This window comes from Electrona antarctica (assembly GCF_951216825.1).
Source record: "Electrona antarctica genome assembly, chromosome: 20".
In the NCBI taxonomy this organism is placed as follows: Eukaryota; Metazoa; Chordata; class Actinopteri; order Myctophiformes; family Myctophidae; genus Electrona; species Electrona antarctica.
In genome coordinates this window covers 8887388-8910868 of record NC_136801.1, presented here as the reverse complement: position 1 = coordinate 8910868, position 23481 = coordinate 8887388, and the positions used below count along the sequence as shown (strand labels likewise).

At 43.6% G+C, this 23481-nt stretch overlaps 1 protein-coding gene across 5 annotated transcripts in view; it reads left to right on the top strand.

Moving 5' to 3' along the window:
* Positions 1–467: 467 nt before the first annotated feature.
* Positions 468–23481, top strand: part of mtrr (5-methyltetrahydrofolate-homocysteine methyltransferase reductase) — a 47138-nt gene continuing 24124 nt past the window's right edge. For 4 of the 5 annotated variants that reach the window (XR_013788415.1, XR_013788416.1, XM_079489021.1 and 1 more), the window contains exons 1-11: positions 507–1012; positions 1485–1629; positions 2617–2770; positions 3236–3353; positions 3559–4033; positions 5802–5915; positions 6154–6310; positions 7251–7339; positions 10766–10946; positions 18551–18593; positions 21247–21421. Coding sequence is in view for 2 of the 5 variants with exons in the window: in XM_079489021.1 (XP_079345147.1) it covers positions 915–1012; positions 1485–1629; positions 2617–2770; positions 3236–3353; positions 3559–4033; positions 5802–5915; positions 6154–6310; positions 7251–7339; positions 10766–10946; positions 18551–18593; positions 21247–21421 (1749 nt within the window). In the remaining 3 variants the exon portion in view is untranslated. Of the gene's footprint in view, positions 1013–1484; positions 1630–2616; positions 2771–3235; positions 3354–3558; positions 4034–5801; positions 5916–6153; positions 6311–7250; positions 7340–10765; positions 10947–18550; positions 18594–21246; positions 21422–23481 lie in introns of all 5 variants that reach the window. The other variant, XR_013788414.1, reaches the window with a different exon arrangement.

Here is a 23481-nt window from a genome sequence, read left to right as displayed (position 1 = left end):
TCCCGCAGCCACCCAATATTTACAAGCATCTTTACAGAAACGTATGCTTCGCTTGTAATAAGCAGACATGGCAACAGCTAGACTAGACCAAGAGCTATGAGTTGCACGCTAGACTGGCATCATTACTTTACAGATCACTGATCCGGTCTGGGTGTAGAGCGGATACGGAAACGATACATGCATGCATATGTGGGTTTGCAAAAGACCGGATACAGTAGGTGGGTTCTAGACCAGATCAGACTTAATTCGGAATAGAAACCAGGCATTCCCCCTATATTCCCCACATACTTGAGGAAGTTGAGGTTAAAAGTAAAGCACATTTCAATTGTGTATGATAGAAACTATGGGTCTGAAAATATGTTGAAACGTTATTAGTCGTTTTTTTATTAACATCTGTGACTGTAAGTGTCATTTTTACCCCCTTTTTAACATGGATTCGTCCAATCTCGTGCGACCATCTCGCGTGACTGAATACATCAATGGATCAATGGAGTACACACACACACACACACAAACACTATGGTCCGACTCCAGAGTCCACACACACTGACAGACAGTAGAAGAAGCTATTTTGGAGGTACAAAACACATTTTTACACATTCCGACAAACATAATTGCTGTTATGTGCATTTCGACACGTTTCAGTTAGTTGTAAATGTCACTGGTTTATTGTTTTGATAGTTTTCTTTTGACTGACAGCTGAGCTGACCAGTGCTGACACCGTCTCACGGTCTCAGTGACCATCATGATGTTTACCACAACAATAGCCATTCATTTACTGTGTAACTAAAGCAGTACTACTGTCTGTAGAGAAGACAAGCAGCACAGAGTGACTTATATAAATGACTATCCACGTGCTCACTCCTGAGTACGTCTCTGGACGTCAAATGTGACGTAATGTCCGGAGGTGGTTCATGGTCTTCTTGAGGTTGCTTTTAAAAGATCTCCACAATGCTGCAGAGCATTTTCTGTGGCAGCCAGTCTGTTTATTTTCCAGACTCTCAGCGACTAGGTAAGACTGAGTACTATATGCAAATATGTTTTACTCTGTGACAGCTAAAATCATGTTTTAGTTAGGTGAACTTTTTGATTGATTGAAGTATTTATTAACAGTTTGCAGAATTACAGTACATTTAAAGCACAACTCGATACAAAGAACTGTTAACTGTGAGTGGACGACCAATAAAGCACCAGACTTGTTTACAAGAGGGTCCACCTTGTTCAATTCATCATAACGTCTGTGTTGATCAGCAATGATTCAACTGGCACACCAGTATTAATTGCTTGCAGATAATATGCATAATTTGCACATATTATTGCTAGTCTTTCCAGACATCTATACTATTATGTCTTTATAGCTGTAATATGAGAATGATATTTTAGCTACATATCAAAGCATTCCATAGAAGGCTTTTGAGGACCAGTGCAGAGCCTATCTGGTATTCCTTATTGAAATAATTTGATTGTGTTTCTTACTATTGCAGAATGCCCTGTGAAGCGAATCGCCGGTTCTTGATTTTGTATGGTTCTCAAAAGGGACAGGCCCAGTCCATTGCAGAGGGGATAGCTGAAGAGGCAGGGGAACACGGACTGGTCGCTGACATTAGCTGCTTGGACCTGAACGAAAAGGTAGTTAACATTTGTAATCCGAGCAGAATAAATCCTGCATGACTTCATGCTATTATGTGGGAGGGTATCACATTATTTGTTACCAAATTCAAATCAAATATTCCCAATAATTGGTGTTTTCACAAAGTATTTACACAATGACAGTTTTTGATAAATAATTATGATGAATTATTGCTTAAACGTGTTAAGGCAAATAATAGAACGCTAGAACAGTCCGGCAAGTTCAGAAAATGTCATCACTTTGCTTTTATATAGCCTTTAAAACCAGGAAAATACATTTTCCACCATATATATTATTATGACAATAGAGAGGGTATGCGCGTGGCATCGTCGTCATACCCGGAAGTTATGTGGGAACACCTACTGAGTGGCAAAAAACTACTTTCTGGCATTGACAGCCCATACATCCTATCCGACTGCATTCAACAACATTCAATTGAATTCACTTTGCCACTCACTTTGCCACTCGATTTGCCATTCACTTTATGCATGCGCGTACTCTGTACAAAATTCCAGACAATATTATCTAGTCTCATAATATATCATGATATCAATATAATATCAACATGTGTCCAGAGGCGTATCTACAATAAGGCGAGGGCAGGCGTCCGCCTGTCCAAATCCATTTCTGGCCTGACCAAAATCCATACAATGAGAAAAAAGAGGACAAAAACAAGACATGAGAACTATTAGTGGACAGCTGATTGGCCGTCGCGGTAGAGCGCGACCCTCAATCACCTATTCGAATGTAAATGCATGCCTTTCAGCCTTTGTATCCTACTCGTCTGGCAGGTATATCTCTTTGAAAACCTTTTGTGCTAAGATTGTGCGCGGGGACGACAATTAACACATCTTGCCTGTCCAAAATGTAATTCTTGCATGCCCAAAATGTAATTCCTGGAAACGCCACTGCATGTGTCCCAGTCCTATGCATTGTCATTAACAGTAATGTTAACACCACTTGCTGATCATTCTTGCCGTTTCCAGTATGACGTGGAGAGGGCGAAAGCTCCAGTGGTATTTGTTGTGTCTACTACTGGAGACGGAGAGCCACCAGACAACTCGCTCAAATTTGTGAGGATCATTAAGAAGAAGACGCTCGCATCAGACCATTTAAAAAACCTTTGCTATGCTCTTTTAGGTAAGCTACTGCATTGTGCGGTCTATCTATACGTCAATATTAGAAATGTACACATTGAACACAGACAACAGTCAATCTATGACGACAGTTTACTCTACATAACACTTTCATTTTTTTGTGCAAAAATGTTCTCAAAAGGTAACCACTAGGCGTCATTTATAAACTATAATCAGAGAACTTTGCAAGCACTCAGGTTATGTCATTCAATAGGTACTTGAAATTTAATTTAGGTTACATATTGTATAAACCTGAGTTATATTTAGTTGCAGGCGGGTGTTGTGCACCGAAAATTCAAGGTCTACAATGCGTCACAGCTTGATGTGTTGTTTGTGAGTGAGCTTTTAGATCTAATATTTCAAGTGCACAACACCGGTGTTCAACCAAGTGTAAATCAGGCATTGCAGTGACTGGGTAAACCATTTAAATAACCCCTAACACAGGCTTTGTTGTGTACACTCCATCCAGCCTTGGGAGACACAAATTATGCAAATTTCTGCAACTGTGGCAAGACAATTGACAGTCGTCTACAGGAACTTGGAGCCAAACATTTCTATGCGACAGGACATGCAGACGATGGTGTAGGGTAAGTTCAGAGAGAGAGTGTGTGTGCGTGTGCTGCTATTTCAACATGCTCAGGATTTCATGGACTGAATTTCACAACTGTAGCCAGGTACTTTCCCAAGTTGACCCGGTAGCCTTCTTCCAATCCTCTGGTACAACTGAGATATTATCAGGCTCTGTCTCCTTGTCACCTTGTGGACTTTGCTGTCTGTCTGTCTTTGCTCCAGGTTGGAGCTGGTTGTGGACCCCTGGATTGAAGGACTGTGGGAAGCAATCAAAGGTGCCTTATCAATCATGGCCACTGAGAAGGACACGCATATAAAGGAAACTCCCAGTCTTCCGGATGTCAAACTAAGCCTGCTAAGTCTCACTGACACTGACGGTCAGAACTCTGACCCAGACAGAGAGCCTTTAGCAAGCGACTCCAAATCATTATTTGTGGCTTCAGCACAAACAACTGTTTCTGAGCCCAGACAAGCATCTTTGTCGGATAGCCCTGGGGTATCGTCTGGGTCAGATGGCATTGCTGATGTTTCTAAATCAGAGCCAGAGAGACAGACTGGGGATTCTGGAGTACCCCATACTGATTTGGAGGCTTCACTGACGCACTCACTCCCGCCTTTGTCACAATCAGCTCTGAACGTTCCTGCACTGCCCTCTGCCTTCCTTGATGTCTCACTTCAGCAAGACAAAGTGGAGGAGGTGAGATTTGCTGCTGCACACAATTCAGGCATTATATCTCTGTGTCTTTCTTTAAAGGCCAAATGCAGTGTTTGTTTTGAACATGAACATACATACACAGTATAAATGAGGGTTATATTCACATGCATTCACAATAAGTCAAAGTCGTACGATTTGTCACACAATCATTACCGCAGTGAAATTTGTTCTCCGCATTTGACCCATCTCTTGGAGCGGTGAGCCGCAGCCAAGGAGTGGTGAGCTGCAGCCGTGCCGCGCTCGGGAATCATTTGATTAGTTGATTTGACCCCCTATCCAACCCATTGATGCTGAGTGCCAAGCAGGGAGGCATTGGGTCTTTGGTATGATCCGGCCGGTGATCGAACCCCGACCTGAGACCTCCCAGTTTCAGGGCGGACACTCTAACCACAAGGCCACTGTCTGGTCAATAGTTCGATTTGTAGATGGAAAATATGCTATTTGGAAAGTTCTTACCTTGTCATAAATACAAATCACACCCGTGTGAAGTGAGGGGCGCTCTCATCATCGTACATCATCATACATCGTCTCATTCCGGCCAATCACAATTTGCGTCCTCACCTTCGTCATCAATGTTTGTGTTACGCAATGTTTGTGTTACTGTTCAGTGTTTACACATACACCAAAAGATGGACATAGGAGGCCCTCAAAAATATAGGCATTTTAATTTCAAACATAACCAACATAAACACAATGTTGCAAATACTGTTTAAAATCACACTTGTGTGAAGTGAGGGGCGCCCACTGAAAGCCAGACGTTGGAGGAAAATTATTTCTGTTTTCTAGTGTTAGTCTAACGTTAGTCCTTCAAGAGCTGTGTCACTCACCTCGAGACAATACAAACATGTATCCACTACTTTATTATATTTTATTTTTGGTGGTGGGGCTGGCTACCCATTTTATTTGTTCTGTTTGAGTGTCTCATAGAGACGCCTTATCAGACAACGTCACACTGATAAGAAACAGCATGCGCGTGCATAAAGGCAGCAGAAGAACACCACCTCTCATAAGATGCAATGGAAAAGTTCTAACTGCAGAATGATTAGGATTTTTATTGTGATCTCTCGCCCTTGAAATATATAATCCTTGGTTTCTGTTGTGTTTGAACAATAATAGCAATTCAAAACAGTTGTGCGCTCATGATCACGGCAGCAGAGCCCGTTTGTGCACGGCTAGACGCGCACCTGCAGCCCATCAAGTATAATTTATGCTTCGTCCCGCAATGGTGTCGCGCACGCAGACCTCTACGCTCACAACAGTCGCATCTGCGATGCGATGTGAGCTTGTATATCAGCTGTTCTCTGTTCGCAATACTGTTGGGCTTTGAAGTATAAATGTCTCCTAGGGTGCACCTCACTAGCCAACTCACAAGAGGAGGTTGAATGGACTGAAACCAGCGCTCCCCAAAACAACAGGTTTGGAGATCTGTTGGGAATTGATTACATGAAACAGTGAAATGAAATGAAATGATTACTATATTTACCCAGGGTATCTGGGCTAAGCTCAAGAACTTGTTTCCAGCCAGGCCCTGCTCATAGAACATTTCATCGTAGTGGTTCAATGCCTTGTTCAAGGGCACTTCAGTCACTTCACTTCAGTCACCCGTGCGCCCAGTCCCAATGTTTGTAAACAAATAATTGGTCTATTGTGCCTTTAATAATTGTCTGAGAGAGCTCTGGGGTGTTCCTGCGTGACACTACAGTACCTCTTTTGGCTTTGTTTATTTGAAATAAATCTTTTATTTCCTCAGAGCTCTACTCTACTGAATACCGAAATGCCTCAGGAGGTGCCCATATCCAGGGCTGTACAGCTGACCAGGGGGGATTCAGTCAAGACAGCCCTTCTGTTAGAGCTGGACATATCTGTAAGCACCACAGCATATACTGTATTACTGTGTTTGTCTCTTTTGTTCTAAATGATGAAGGGCTACAGCATGATATTGCAGCAAGTCTGCAGTGTGCATTGTAGTAAGCACTGTATGAGTTATGTCTTCACGCCTCTTGTTCCTCTGCTGCAAGGAAGTTTACAGCCTGTAAACAAAGAAAGTAAAACACCAACTTGAAATTGTTTTGTTTACAATGTTCCTTCTTTCTGTGTTCGAGGCCAATCCTGCGATGACCTGCCTGCCGGGGGATTCGTTTGAGGTGCTATGCCCCAACAGAACGCCTGAGGTACAACAGCTTCTCTCTAGACTGGGCCTGCAGGAGCAGAGGAACCACTGCGTCCAGCTCTCCCTGCGCAACGACACCAAGAAGAAAGGTAATGTGCAGGATGGTTATTTTATTTTTTTTATGTTATTTTTTGTGGCTTTCGCCTTTATTTTATATTTTTTATGGAGGGACAGACAGTAGGCTGACAGGAAATGGGGAGAGAGATGGGGGGAAGACATGCAGTAAAGGCCGTCGGGATCGGGAGTCGAGCCCGCGGCACACTGCCAGACTGGATTACCAGCCAAGGTGCCTGGACCGCTGAGCCACGGCCCAGGCCACAGGATGGTTATTAAATCTTTTCCACAACCAAAATACCTGATATTTGCACTAAAGCATGGAATGGGTCAAATTTATTTATATAGCACATTTCATAAACAAAAGGTTTCCAAAGTGCTGCACAAAAGGAAATGCATAAAAACAACCAGGACAAGTAATACGGTACATAGTAATAACATCACATAGTAAATCCATAAAATAATGCAAAATAGGTACAGATAAGATGGGGAAAATGAGTCTTAGTCATTATGTTCTATCATACAGGACTCTCATATATCACTCAGCTTTTGTTGACAATGGTCAATCATTTACCCACTGTTTTCATCTTCTAGGTTTTGGATTGTTAGCTTCATGGCATTCACAGTGTCATGTAAAGAGTTAAGTCTTAAAAAGACAAAAGAGTGGTTGCACACACTGATAGCCAAAGAGCCGATTATTTATTAGGATGCAGAGTAAAAACCAACGTTTCGGCAGTACAACTGCCTTCTTCAGGGTATATGATATATACCCTGAAGAAGGCAGTTGTATATACCCTGAAGAAGGCAGTTGTACTGCCGAAACGTTTATTTTTATTTTTAGGACTCTTTAGATGTTTCTGCCGTGAGCTCGCACCACTACTAAGACTGGTGTGCGTTTAGCATCCTCCTGCACAGTATTCACAGTGTCATGAACATGACATAACTTTGTCTGTGTTTTTGTCTCCCTGCATGTAGGTGCCCAGGTGCCCTCCTATATCCCTGAAAACAGCACTCTGCAACACCTGCTCACATGGTGCCTGGAGATAAGGAGTGTGCCTAAGAAGGTGTGCTATTCTTAAACTCTATTGTAAAAGTTTAAGCCGCTAAGTTTGCAATACTGTATCTGTAAAAGCACTAGGTATACTTTTGTGGGCTGCTATTCAGTCACACCAATTATTTGTAGTTGTAATAAGGGGAGGGGAAGTTTTTCAACACCAACATTTTTAATTATTTCAAGTTGTTATAAACCAAAAACGGTTGCATTTCATGTACTAGTTTAATTGACAACACTGTTCTTACTGCTGAGAACAGTAATAGTCACTCAACAAAGCGGAGATCCGGGCACACTTAAAGGTTAAAAAGGAGGAAAACTTTATTCAACCAAAGTCACTCAGTGTTGTTGTTTTAGTTTTGTACCTCCCCGATTTCAGTTCTTATGCCAAATAATTCCTACCCACACATGTGTGTTGTCACTGCTGTTGTAATCCTACTGACTAACCTGCCAGTGAGGAGCCCCTACCGGAAGGACGTAGTAGACTAGAGCCTCTGTCCTACTCCTTCCACCCAACTCTCCGGCATAGGTGCCCGCCTAGCCCGTAGGAGTACGTGTGCAGTGACAAATATTGCCCTCCCTGCCGGGCTTCCCTTCCACAAACACTGGCCAATAAAGGTGGTTGCACACCGGCCGCGTTTTTCGGAAAACCCGATGGAGAAACGCCGCTTAAAAATCCGAATTCGCGCTCGGTGTGTGGGGACCTTAAGGGCCTTTCTCGGCCCCACCTCTCTCCCATTGTGTTCTAGTTTCCAAGATGGCCGCAGCACCAGGAGGGGGTGGCCCATAGAGTATATAAAGGATAGAGACCGAACTGGAGCGTTAGCACCCCCCCCCGCTATTCATTTCAGTGGAAGTTGCTCAGTGGCGTTTTGAAGCACCCGGAAGACTTCCGGAAGTATAATGATAACTCAATGGCTCGAGCGAGCGGAAGTTTAGCCTAGCCTAGCCCCGGACCTCAATTTTGAGGTCCGGGCTTTTCACGTGACGTCATGAACGTCCGTCCACTTCCATTAAGTGCTGCAATTCCTCATTTCGCCAGTAGGTAGTGGCATCTTCAACGTTGGATAGCCTTACTGGGGGCTTGGGGTGGCCTTACTGGGCTGCGTTCACACATTCAAGACACCTGTCTTGTGTCTGTCTTGTGTCTGTGTATAATGGCTGCTCCAATGCATTTCCAAAGGAAGCCCATATGGTTTGACCAAACATTTTGTTTGATGGGGGGAGGGGGGCAGAACGCATCCATCAAAGCTGTGTTCAGGTGTCAGTGTCAAGGCAAGTGTCTTGAATGCAGCCCATTAAGGGCATGTCGACCCCGCCCACTCACCTCCGCCCCACCCCCTCCTGGTGCTGCGGCCATCTTGGATCCTAAACATAATATAAACAATGTGAGAGGGGTGGGGCCGAGAAATGCCCTTATTGTGTTCGTATAGACGCTCGACAAAGCCGGATGCACCGCAGTGGATTCAAACCCCCAACCTCTGCGGTGGTGTGCAGGCACTTTACTATACTGCGCCACCCACTCACAGTTTTGCATTGCTTTGTGGCTCAACAACCAGCCAACTTTCTCAGAGAGACATCTCCCTGACTTACTTTCCTGGATCATTCTGTTTTCATAATCACAAATTGCACAGTGCAGATATGACAAATGAGAAATTACTGACACAATTTTAATAATTCTATACTTTCCAACACATTTTTAAATGGCAGAAATAGCTGATCTACAAGCTTACAAGTGATGTGTTGATTAGGTGATTATGTAATAATTGTGACAGGCCTAACCAAAGAACCACAGAGGAATTCTGTCCCCCCAATGCAGGACATACTCTTAACACATTTTGGGCGGGAACCCCTTTTGTTATGCTTTAGCTATTGAAAAATAGCAGATCTACAAGCTCATAGCGCGCCACCGAGTGGCGCGCTACGAGCTTGTAGGTCTGCTATTTTTGAAAAATCGAAGAACGACTGACATAGAAACATAGCTTTTTCAGAAAACTGTCAGGATGTAGAAGACATTTTTAGAATCTGATCTCAGGTCAAAATGGGTTAACAACATTACAGGTGGATTTATGCTTCACTACAATGTACAGTAAAGTAATGTCTAATCACCCAGAACATCCTATTCATCACAGCCGTATGGCTCAGAATATATTATCTCAACTGATCAGAATGCATTTGGGACTTAACAGAATAAAGAATGCAAATTAATGTAAATTCATTGCAAATTTGTTGATATTTACAATTCTCTCATCTTGGGATTACAAGTAATTGAGTCCAAACAAATGGCCTTCTAATGACTTCACTTAGTATAATGCTGTGTAAAGAGAGTTATCTGCACCATATCTATGGCATCACTTCTAAAATACTGGGCCACTGGCCTGTTTCTTTTGGGTCCCCATTTTACAAAAGTTCCAGTACATTTTAATGAGCTCAGGACTGAGACTGGATTTTCTAAATATGGCTCCCAGAAAGTGACAAATGTTTAGCTTCATATTCTGCTATGGTAAAGGAGATTCAGTTTTTATACATGGTTTTATTCTGTAGTGTGTGTGTCCAGAAAAGAGGGCCTTAAGCTGAAGGCATTCTAAATTGCTGTTGATGTCCATTGAAATTAATTGGCTCCTTTGGCTTGACAACATCACAACATTGTTGAACATGCTGTAAATGTGATGACTGCCGATGGCTTTTCTGGCAGTCTCATTTGCAAGTGTGGCGTCGGCATGCCACAAGACATTGACATTGTATTACCATAACGTGAAGAAAATACGAGTTCTCACAGGTTTATGTTGCGAAGACGTAGACAGGAGCACAGCATTACAATTTACAATTTAAAAGCATGGCAATACATCACATACATAAAAAGTAGTTTTCATGAAACATGCGTAAGCTAAGAACGTAACAGTGGAATCTCTATATAATGAAACTATACATATATACTATAAAGTGCTATGACTACATACAATGCAATTCTAGTGATGTCTACATCACATGCTATAAGTCTGTATAAAATGCTATCTAAGGGCCTGGGCCATGGCTCAGTGGTCCAGGCACCTTGGCTGGTAATCGAGTCTGGCAGTGTGCCGCGGGTTCGACTCGCCTTTACTGCATGTCTTCCCCCCATCTCTCTCCCCATTTCCTGTCAGCCTACTGTCTGTCCCTCCAAAAATATAAAATAAAGGCGAAAGCCACAAAAAAAAACATTTAAAATGCTATCTAAGTCTACAAAAAGGGCTATCTAAGCCAGGCGCTAGGGGGTAAGTGCTACGGGCCATGATGGAGTCTGAAAAGGTGGAACTTTGCATAAAAAACAACCGGTAGATTGTGCTCCTAAATGAGAACTGAAGTGGATGTGTTCCTCTGGGGGAAAATAAAATCCTGACACCATTGACTAAATGAGATGCAAACCAACCACACTACTTTTCTTTCTCTATCCCTTCAGGGGTTTGTCAGAGCGTTGGTGGAATATACAGGGGACGGCATGCAGAGGAGAAGATTGCAGGAGTTATGCAGTAAACAAGGCTCTGCGGACTACAATCTGTTTGTGAGAGACACACGCCTCAGTGTGTTGGACCTGCTCTCTGCTTTCCCTTCCATCTCGCCTCCTCTCAGCCTCCTCATAGGTCAGAATTTTTCTGAAATAACTAATGTTTCTGTATCAGTGGTGCTCAATATTTCATGTCAAGGACCCCAAAAATGTAATTGGCCACCGACCCGCATCTTAAAATGGGTGCATGTGTTTGGTCCGACTAGTCATTGGTCCGGAAAACGACAACCCACCTCAAACCCTAACCTAACCATAACCCTAACCAACCAAAGCACGGGAGCAGGCGCTAGTCCGAGGTGCGGACGCATGTCGAACCAATGCTCCGTCGGACCATAGTATGCCTCCCTCTGAAAATATGTTGTTCCAGGGACCCCCCAGAATCAAAGTTCTGAACAAATATATATTCCAAATTTGCACCACATTTTCACGATTTTTCAAAAATAGCAGACCTACAAGCTCGTAGCGCGCCACTCGGTGGCGCGCTATGAGCTTGTAGATCTGCTATTTTCCAATAGCTAAATTATAGCATAATGATTAAAACACCAAAAGGGGTTCCCGCCCAAAATGGGTTAACTATAAATAATGAGGAAAGAGGCACATACATCCACACGTCTGTCCATCTCGCCTCCTCTCAGCCTCCTCATAGGTCAGAATGACAAACACTTATATATTGTCTGTCTGCAGTATTTTGGTGAATGGGAAAACAGTGCATGTTCCTCAAAGTATGGGCCTTCTATACTTAAATGCCAATATGCCCAGGGGAGAATTCCAGCCCAATGACATATGACGGGTGTCACATTTCTTTGGTTTCTTTCACATTGTTTTTTTTTATTATTATTTCACAATGAGATAGTTTTTCATTTTATATATTTTTGCTTGGCATTTATGCTCTGTCTCCATCATCTTTTTATATGGGAAAAACTATATAACACCCTGGGCTTTTCAGTTTTTGAAGATGTGGTACATTAATTTTCTGGACTTTCAGTGTAGACATTAAGTGAGTTACAATACAATGCCTTTTATAACCGTAAGCGTTTTGAATCAGATGTGATTAATTGTAGATATTGGATGGAGACCGCAAAGGCCTTTTGCTGTAAACTACACCTGGGAAAAAACTATCAGTGGAATAATATACTCTATTCTTTACTTTTGAAAGGATCCAACACCAAGTGCTCCTTAACCTATAACAAATGTAGTCAAGAGAGGTCTGTCCGTATAGCATATTTGCATTCACTAGGGGTCAGTATAACCCCAGCAAAGTATGGATCTTGTTTATTGTCCTACTTGTCATAACCCATAATTACATTAAATGGCTCGCTAGAGATCCCAGAGCTTCTCCAAATAATGTACATTGATTCACTGGTGCAATTATTAACCCCATTAGACACAAATGAGATTTTGAGATAGTTTCTGTGAAAATAATGACCTGACCATTTCAAAAGATAACCGTTTCCCCCCTCATTCCCTGCTAAATGACATTGATCAGTTGTTTCTCTGCCTTTCCCCTCTGCATTTCACACGATCACCTTTGTGATCTTCTAAACCGGCGCTTAGTGAAAGAATGTTTTCAGTGAGTTCATTAGAGAGTTGGCTGGTCATTCAATATACATCTAATATCCTTTGACTGAAAACTACCAGACAGTGAAATGAGTTGGCTACAACTTTACATACAACTTGAATTGTCCTCTAAAACAGCTGTGTCACATATAGTTGGCCTACCCAATGTCGGTTATTTTTGGCCTGTATGCCAACCGCAGCACCTTTCTCCGTGGTGAACCGATGCAGAAATTGGCAATCAGGAGTGGACATTCGTGCCCCCGTGAAAAATGTGCTGCTGGAGGCACTTCGGGGCAACAGCTGTTGCCCAGGAATGTGGCGGTCCATTCATCGGTCAGCGGGTGAGCTTCACAAGGACATAATGCAGGGTCAACCAGGACTCAGGAGCATAGGTTAATGGTCAGCCCTTACTCTCTGTACACTGTTAAAGCAAATTAACACATTACTTTACCATTGGTGCTTCATTAGCTTGACCGAAAGTGGAAGGGTTGTGCTGATTGATGTTTATGCCATTGTACTCTTAACTATAAATAATGAGGAAAGAGGCACATACATCCAGACGTCTGTCTGTGGCCCTGTGCCTGCAGGGTATAAAAAGGGGTATATAAATTGGTTCCTGGATTTAATGTCCGTGTAATGTGGAACAGGTGGAAAGCCCTCTGGATTGAACGGTTTGCACCATGAAAAACACAGAACTGAATCGTATCTAGTCTGGGCATCTTTTATTTAAGCTGTAGGCTTAACTGAGATTGAGAAATATATGAGATTGAGAAATATCTGTAGGTCTAATGTAGTGTGACTGATATAGCGTTAAAATGTCAGTATCCAAGGAGTCTTGGATACATAACAAGTAAAAACATACACCTGAGAAAACCCTGACATTTCAAAGTCTTATATCATGAAGTGAGAAAATCTAATTTATAGATATAGTATCGGAAAATAGATATATTCCGATACCATGTTTTTTCCCCCTCCCAATACTCTTTACAGAGAAGGGTTCCCATGCCCAAGTAATGAATGACATCGGCAATTTGACGGTAGAATAAAAACTGCATTGAGCACAGAATCGGATGTGCCTCCAGTCCATACACACACATCCAAATTAATGGTACCTCTGCATACAGACTACTAGACTAGAGGGACTTTTGTGCGGCATCGTTCGACATTGAAACCCGAAATCGATTATAGCGGTTAGATCAGAGATGGTTCTTGGCCATCTCGTATGAGTCACTTGCAGAACTTTGAACTCGAAAGGGTTAAAAGTGATATTATATCCCTATCCCAATTGTGTCAGCGGCAACGGTATCCTCTGTTCCAGCAGTGGGAGAGAGATGATGGATTAATTCACCTTCGTTTTCCGACATTGCTGTCACATAGCGTATTGAGGAGACAGTCACAGTGATACGTGGCGAAGGCAGAGGGTGTGTGCGTGTGTGTGTGTGTGCGGCACTGTGCACGTGTACACACGGTGTGTGTGTGTATTTTCTTTAGACTTGTGCCTAGAAGCATTCGTCCTTCAGGTGGTCCTGAAGAATGAAGAGATTTTCTCCAAAGTTAAATCAATTTTGCTGCAGTGTGGAGTGGTTGGTTGGGATTGATTTTGGGATAACATGCCCACTAGCCCATTTTGGGCGGGAACCCCTTTTGGTGTTTTAACTAAGCATTATGTAATACTTATATGTAATACTATAGCAGACTATAGCAGATCTACAAGCTCATAGCGCGCCACCGAGTGGCGCGCTACGAGCTTGTAGGTCTGCTATTTTTGAAAAATCGTAAAAATGCGGCACAAATCTTTGAATATATATTCTTTCAGAGCGAACGTTTTTTTTTTTTTCGACGTCAGGCCTAAATGGGCTAGGAGACATACTGTATGTGAAGTGTGTTTCAGCCGTATGTATACTGTATCTCTGCAGCCCATCAAATGCACAGCTCGCAATCAATATTTATTTTGATTACGATAGAAGTTCTCTGTAAAAATACAGTGTTGGGCTTTATTTAACCCATTTTGACCTGACGTCGAAATAAAAAAAAAGTTCGCTCTGAATGAATATATATTCAAAGATTTGTGCCGCATTTTTACGATTTTTCAAAAATAGCAGACCTACAAGCTCATAGCGCGCCACTCGGTGGCGCGCTATGAGCTTGTAGATCTGCTATTTTTCAATAGCTAAAGTATAACATAATGCTAAGTTAAAACACCAGAACGGGTTCCCGTCCAAAATGGGTTAATGACCGATATAAAACATTGAGATACCATAGTCAACATTATAATCCGTAAAGCATCTGGTATAGTAGTGACAGGTTCACTTCCCATTTTGTAATCAGAAGTCTCATCTGAATGCAATTACAATTTACAATTTAGGCATTTAGCAGACGCTCTTAATCCAGAGCGACTTACATTAAGCAATAACAAAAAGCATGGCATACATCACATGTATAAAAGTAGTTATTATGAAACATGCGTAAGCTAAGAACGTAACAGTGGAGTATCTATGTAAACTATACTATATTATATATTATACATGTGTACTATAAAGTGATATGACTAAATAAAAATGAAATTCTAGTGCTGTCTACGTAACCTAGTTGCTCCTGATTATGCTGGTTGGTGCATGGTTTCCGCTGCCATCAGTGTATGAATGTGTGTGTGAATGTGTAATGCACAATCTATGTAAAGCGCCTTGGATAAAGGCACTATATAAATGCACCATTTACCAATTTAGTCGTTATTATGCCAAATCCCAATTCTCCCATCCAATGATAATGATATTGACCTACTTGCTCACCCAAGTGGACATTTAGTTTCAGCTCAACCCAGATGATCGCTGCCCACAGAGGAGAGGACCAGTTCAGGGGTTAGGTGTCTTGCTCAAGGACACTTTTGTGGGGACTCCGGCTCTCCAGGCGGAATCTCTCACCATTCACTGCTTAGTGCTTACCCCTTCTGGTTGGTTTTGGGGAGGGTTTAGACAACCATGTGTCTCCTCCAATATATTTAAAATCTTTACAAAAAATCACACCCGTGTGAACTGAGTGGTGCAACTCTGTGTGGGGGACCCCGGGGGGTCCCCGGAACCTCCAGACCCACAGGAACAAGCCCAGGATGCCGGCCCGGTTCCGGCAAGCCACCCTGTGTCCGAAACGGTCAAGCAAAACGATGGCAATGAAACTGGGACTCTCATACAGTTCTCACATGACCGACAGAGAGCGAGAGAACGGACTCAAAAATCTTCCATAAGACTGTTGTTGAACAGAGAGACTTTCTCACACACACACACACACACACACACACTGACACTAGTGAGAAGTTTGACTTTAACGAATTAGAAAAATGCGCGAGGACGAATTAGAAAAAATTGCAAGGGAGCATCATGAGAAGTTTCATTTTTATGGCGGCTTTTGCGATGCACAATGCAGTTTGCTTTTATTGGTTACGGTTACGGGCACGGCTGTTATTGAATCAAGTTCAATACAGCTCCTACAGCTACAGGGCCTGTAGGTCCGTCTGACTGACTCCGAGACATCCACCACTGCAGTTTCTACATGCAGGCTGCTGCTGGTCAAAGTATGCGAGTGAAGTCCGGACTTTAGCGCTCTATAATGAATACGAACTAGTATAACGCTTTACAAACGCATCAAACAGTACTGGACCTATATGATCTATATTATGTAGCGCTTGTTGTGCCGCTTGGCTTCAGCGTTGGCTGTCATGCTGCATGTTGCAGATTCATTTTCTTCTCACTCCGCTCGGCCAGAGAACGGGGACTGGGGGAGGCGGTGGGCGCAGGGGAGACCACAGAGAACGGGGACTGGGGGAGGCGGTGGGCGCAGGGGAGAGCACAGAGAACGGGGACTGGGGGAGGCGGTGGGCGCAGGGGAGAGCACAGAGAACGGGGACTGGGGGAGGCGGTGGGCGCAGGGGAGAGCACAGAGAACGGGGACTGGGGGAGGCGGTGGGCGCAGGGGAGAGCACAGAGAACGGGGACTGGGGGAGGCGGTGGGCGCAGGGGAGAGCACAGAGAACGGGGACTGGGGGAGGCAGTGGGCGCAGGGGAGACCACAGAGAACGGGGACTGGGGGAGGCGGTAGGTGCAGGGGAGAGCACAGAGAACGGGGACTGGGGGAGGCGGTGGGCGCAGGGGAGACCACAGAGAACGGGGACTGGGGGAGGCGGTGGGCGCAGGGGAGACCACAGAGAACGGGGACTGGGGGAGGCAGTGGGCGCAGGGGAGACCACAGAGAACGGGGACTGGGGGAGGTGGTGGGCGCAGGGGAGAGCACAGAGAACGGGGACTGGGGGAGGCGGTGGGCGCAGGGGAGAGCACAGAGAACGGGGACTGGGGGAGGCAGTGGGCGCAGGGGAGAGCACAGAGAACGGGGACTGGGGGAGGCGGTGGGCGCAGGGGAGAGCACAGAGAACGGGGACTGGGGGAGGCGGTGGGCGCAGGGGAGAGCACAGAGAACGGGGACTGGGGGAGGCGGTGGGCGCAGGGGAGAGCACGGAGAACGCAGGGGAGAGCACGGTAACTGGCAACACTCTCTCTCTGTGTTTGTGTTTGTAGGCAACAGCGCCACTTTAGCACCTGTTGTTACCCTAAACATAGTTAGGGACAGACATAGGGATGGACATATGGACATAGGGAGGGACAGACATTTCTGTTCCTTGAAGTGGCTGCACCACTCAAAAATATTTTCACCTGACCAGTGAGGAGTTTCACCGGAAGCACATACGCATGCAGACAGAGATACATGCTATTCATCTCAATTCTGCTCCCTATATATTGAACAGGCCTCGACCAACCTGTAGTAACGGATCGCCCTCCTGCCAAGATGCACCATGTTTAGACCAGATCCACACTTTGTTCCCATGTGGATCCCAAGATCCACATGATTCAATTTTGGATTTTAGAAGTAGTAGTAGTAGTACTACTGGGTCTTTCTTTTAGCTAAAACCTGAGCTTGTTGTGTAGTCTCTTCTGTCGGGAACGTGATGCACATAGGCCTATCTCACAGAATTTCCCCGCCCCCTTAATACGCCCCCTTTCGGGGCTAGTGGTGATGTGACGTCACTCCATAGACGCTACATGTTAACAGAGGTAATTTAAGAAGTCTACAACTTTTGTTTTCTCAAGGTAAGGTTTGTTCTATCTGTTCGAGCTGATTTACCATCTTGTTTGCTTCATAATAATATTGGTCTGTCACATTTTTACATTAGGAAATGTACTTAGATTCTCCAGAGAAAAAATCGTGTAAATGCTAATGTTAAATGACACCACTATCTACCGGAAGGGGGCGTGAAAAGGGGGCTGTGAGATTTAGAAGGAAGACCAAACCTGTTCATTTGTCACCAGGCTTTAACGCAAACTACGGCTAAGTGGTATCATTCATCATCAGCTTTTGTTTTGTAATCTTCAACGGCACACAAAGACATGGAATGCAGACTTCATACGTCAACGTGGGGAGCTGTCTCACCCTGAGCTGTTTAGATGTCAGAGAAAGAGGGAACGTCGGGCAGGAGAGAGCTGATTTCACCCAGCTGCTTACTTTACCAAAGGGCTTATCGGGAAAAATGTGTGTTTTTCCAAGGGCTCAGCTGGTACACATGGTGCAGCCTAGCTTTTGGGTTCATTTATCATTAGATTTAATGGATGAAAAATAAGAAAATTCACTGTGAGCATGTTGGGTGGGGGGAAAAAAACGACGTCTTGTTGCTAATGCCTACAACCTTTCTTTAGCTCCCTCAACTTTTATGGCTTTTTATTGAAGCCTCCAACACGTACTGCATGCGCCACACACCACATAGCTGACCCAAAGGAGGGCACCTTCAGGGCTGCTATTGAAATAAGGTCTGCATAAGCAATCTGTTTCCTACTGGCTCCAACATCTGGACACTTGGGATTCCATAACCCTGAGTTTGTAAATTTCATAAATATAGAAGTGTGTCCTAGAAATGAGTTTTTAACCCTGTCAGGACAGGCGGGGGATAGATCGGTAGGTACTAGGATGTCCCCGCAGCCCAGGGTGACATTCACTGCCTTTGGTTATTGGGGTTTGACGGCATGAAACAGTCAAAAGTGAGAGATAACGTTATGACTCATACATTGCTTGTTTGCTTTGCAGAGCACCTGCCAAAGTTGCAGTCTAGGCCTTATTCAGCAGCCAGGTAAGGTGACAAAGAGACTTATCTTTTGTTCTGCACGAAACCATGTAAACATGAATCATTGTCTGTGTTCACTACAATAGCTACCACTGTAGCTATTGTGGTACACTTAGCTGGTCATTGATTCATGCTCCAGACTGGTCAGGTTACTACTTGGCCTCACTCCCCAAACCCACCTCACCCCTGCCCATTTTGACAGTCCGGAATTGGAATGGCTTAGGCTTGACGACAGAGTACAGCATCTTGCAATGGGTCTGTTCCACAAGATTCGCTACACCACCAAGATACCCATGTACCTGTCTAAATACTTCCTTAATGTCAACGAAGTCCACACCCACAACACCAGAGGGAGTTCAACAACCCAGATTCGGCACAAGAAGGGACTAAATTAATTTCGCTCCTATGCCACCAAAATGTGGAACGCCCTACCGACAGCCATTAAGACATGCAAATCCCTTGACTCATTCAAAACCGCTCTCAAAGGGCACCTACGGACGGCAGCAATTCGAAACTGGCCCCCGTAAAATCTTGAATCCCCCACCCACCCCTTTTTCCTCTCACTGTATATGTTTTTCCCTTTTTACCTCCTCTATGATGATTTCAATTTTTTGGCTATATAGTGTTTATTTGTTGTCTCTAAATGTTGAACATGGTGGACCCTATTGTAAACAAGTATAATGCTTTATGGTGTCGTCCACAGTTAACAGTTTTATATTGAGTTGTGCTTGAAATGTACTGTAGTTCTCCAATCTGTTAATAAATTCTTCAATCAATCAATCAATCAATCAATCAATCAATGCTTCCTGTTAAATGTGCCTATTCGATTTGCTTTAAACCTCACATGGAACAGCAACATCTAAAGAAACCAATGTCAGAACTGCCTACCTCCTCTCATTAGTTCTCCACTAATCTGTTCTGTTTGCAACTTTGCACGCAGGTACATGTGTGTGTTCACTGTTCATGCTTGTATGTGTATGTGTGCACACTAAAAGAGAAAGGAATGAGAGATGAGGTCTGTAGTTTATCAGATGGCACTGAGACATTACAGAGGCTTGCATTATTGATGCTGTGGTCAATAGAGGTCTCCAGTGGCACACAGGAAATGGAGAGTGAGAGTTGCGGAGAGCGTGCTTTCCTAAAGCAAGGAGGTAAAGGATAGAGGAAGCACGGGCGCAGTTTTGTCTGTTGGAAAGAGTCAAGTCAGTCGTTTTGAATTGGCGCTGTAGTTGGCAAAGCACGAATTGGCATTAACGCACAAATTAGGTTTAATTTACATTTCATGTAGATCATGATTTAGCGTTCTCATTTTCATTCTACTTCTCCCATGCTCATTTCCATACTGTAATTAGAGTTGCATTTAATGAGTGCTTAACCTCATTCCTTTGATTATCCTTTGTTGGAATGCACCTCCTCTAAAGTTGGGTTCTTGGTGAGACCAGTGTAGCAGATGAGAACGGAACATATCTTCCTCTACTGCAGGGCTTTTCAAACGGTGTGCCATGACACATGTCCACCTGTGCCTTGGGATTTTATGACAAATACACATTATTGTTGCAATATATACAACTATCATCATTTTTCCCGACATTTCCCAATACAGAAACGGGTGAAAAGTTGTATTTTTATGGTGGCTATTTGCGGGTCCTTTGCATGGAAATGTTTTGGAACCCCTGTATATAGAGGGTATGCGTGTGACATCATCATCAAACCCGGAAGTTATGCAGGAACGCCTACTGAGTGGCAAAAAACTACTTTCTGGCCCGACAGCCCATACATCCAAACAGAAAAGTCCTATCTGATTGCATTAAACAACGTTAAACAATGTTAAACTCACTTTGCCTGTTGCTTTGCCACTCGATTTGCCGCTTAAGTGCTGCATTTACATAATGCACAGTTCCCATTATAAGTTGAATGTCTAGCTGTTAAAGGTTTACATGTTGCCAGTCTGTAGTACGGTACTACAGACTGGCAACATGTAAACCTTTAACAGCTAGACAACCTCGGCTGAGTATCTTTAGGAAAATTTTAATTTTATGAGGCATTGTTTTGGAGCCAGAGTCTGCATATCCAGTATCCATTATTTGCTCTGTCGATAAGATTCTGAATATGAGAGATTGATTTGTCAAATCATACCGTAGACCAGGGATCTGCAACCTTTTTGAAACAAAGTGCCATGTTTTTATTTTCTAGAATCTAGATAGTCAGTGTACCATGTTGTCATTTTAATGACACCACAATTCCAAAACATATTTTGATTGTCCATGAATATAACCATTTCCCTTTTTAAATATCACATTGTTATAATGATCATTAGACTCGGAGCATAACCCTCCTGCCTCCCCAGTCAGAGTTCAGAGTAGAACGTAGAATGATGTGCAGGATGTAATTCGCATACAAATATAAGTGAATTCATTTATTTGACGTGGTCTTTTTAAATAGTTTATTTTAAACACAAAATCCTCTCTCTCACACTTATGCCAGTGTGCCAGTGATCACCCTCCTTTGTGCAAATGTTGGCACCAGTGCCAAAGCTTGCCTACCCCTGCCGTAGACGAGTAGGGAATGGATTCTCACATTTTGTCCATAGAAAACTTTGTAAACGTTATTTGGGTTGATTCAATAATGTCTGTCTGTCTGTCTACTCCTGTGTCCTCAGCTCCAATCTAAGGCACCCAGGAAAGCTGCAATTTGTATTCAATGTGGTGGAGTTCCCCGTCTGCTCTGGGAGACCTGCTGGGAGGCAGGGCCTGTGCACTGGTTGGCTGTCTGACCTAGTCAGTTCCATGCTGGTGCAATCTGCCGATGCTCCCTGCTGGCCATCTCCCCCAACGGTAAGGAGCCTATCAGACAGGGATGTGAAACGATGTGAAACGTCTGGCCATGTCAACATCTCTGTTCTGGTCGATAACCAATGTCGATATTATCTGTATAAAAAGATAAACATGACTAATGCGTCATGCATCAGATCATAAACGTGTGTGGGCTCTGCCTCACTGAACCCTCCACGGGTCCAATCTTAATGGTCTCGGTTGATATACTTTTAATTTTGTTCCAGTATTACATTACTGTACAGGGAATTTGGCTTGGGGAATTGCTCACATAAAATACAATAATTATAATGTAACTAAAATTGGTTAAAGAGCGGGTATAATCAAAATACAAAAATCATGGGAGCAAGGGAGCCTCACTCAAGTTCAGAGGTGATGTTGTGCATCAGAATGACATACTATATTCCTACTGACCTCGGATGAGATGCTGCTAGAGCCGTCTCCCCAATGTCTCTAATGCTTTTACAAATATATATTTTTGCTTTGACTTTGTACCGCTGCTAGGCACTTGAAACCCAGCATCCATATTCTGGGAGAACATTAGCCAAAAGTAGCAAATATACAAGCTCGCAATGCGACACATTGGCGAGCTCCTACAGTAGATCGTCTATTTCTGGCAAAGAGATTTTGTATAGAAAGAAACAAAAGCAGACCAAGTACGTACACGGCCACACAGCCCACTCAAGGTACGGCCACGGAGCCGACTTGGGGACCCAACGCAGCTCCTCCAAGGACAACAAACAAATGAACGGAGCTGAACGTGAATCCCCCCCACCGCCCACCCCTTTTTTTCCCTCACTGTATATGTTTCTTTTCCCTTTTTACCTCCTTTATGATGAATTCCTGTTCTGTCCTTTGTCTATATAGAAGTGTCTATTTGTACGTCTCTAAATGTTTTTGATGAATTGAACATTGTGGACCCTATTGGAAACAAGTGTAATGCTTAATTGGGTCGTCCACTCACAGTTAACAGCCTTTGTATTGAGTTTGTGCTTGAAATGTACTGTAATTCTGCAAACTGTTAATACATTTTTCAATCAATCAATCAATCAAACAGAGCCAATCCAACTCGGGTCCGTTTCACTAAGTATAGAGAGTTTAAGTGGTTGATGGGGGCAAAATACCAGTGGAGTTGGAATGATCTTATTATATTGACATTTCCGTTTTATTTCTGATGGTGGCTGAGAAAGGAAAAGCAGGAGAGCTAGAAGGGATGACATGCTGCAAAGAGCCTCGGTCGATTAAAACCCGGCAAGCAGCGGGCGGACTACAGCCTCCTTTATGTGGTGGTGAGCCACCCGGGTGCTCTTTTCAAAACAACAAGAGATTTTTGAGTTTTAGGAGTGGATAGGGAGAGGGGTCTGAGTCACAGGAAAATCAGTTGTACAAGTACTGCCTCAGCTAAGCGAGACTAGTCTGAGGGCCTGGGGAGTTCAAGACATCTGGCATTCAGCCAAGGTTTCCCTGCTCACCAGGAAGAGAGACCAAAGTACGTCTTGTTCAATACTCGGGCAGCCCCCAGATTGTAACCCCTGTCACTTTTCTTAACTTCTTTCATTTCAGGGCTAGATCAAATGGAAGGTTTGCCACAGCTAAAGGCTGCACCGTATATTCAGTGGTGCATGGAAGAAGTATTGATTTCTTACTTAAAGTAACAATACCACAATGTAGAAATACTCTACTAAATAATACTAAACTACAAAGTTTAAGTTCTAAATTAAAAACGTTACTCGAGTATCTTTAAGTAGTCCATATGGGGATCCATATGAATAAAGCATAAAGTAAATTTTGAGTGTTGGGATCAAATTCTACTTAAAGTATCAACAGTACTTATTATAGAGATCACAATGCAACACGTTGTGCATAGTGTTGTGAGCTTGTAGATCGGCTATTTTCGAATAGACAAAGTATAATATAGGTCGGGTTGCCCAATTAATTTTCCTCAAGGGCCATATTTTGACTAGGGTACCAGGCTGGGGGCCGAGTCCGCACGCACGAGGTCGAGGTCTTGCCCTGAAAATTCATTTTCAGGGAAAGACTCCATTTGAAAAGGATTCCCAGTT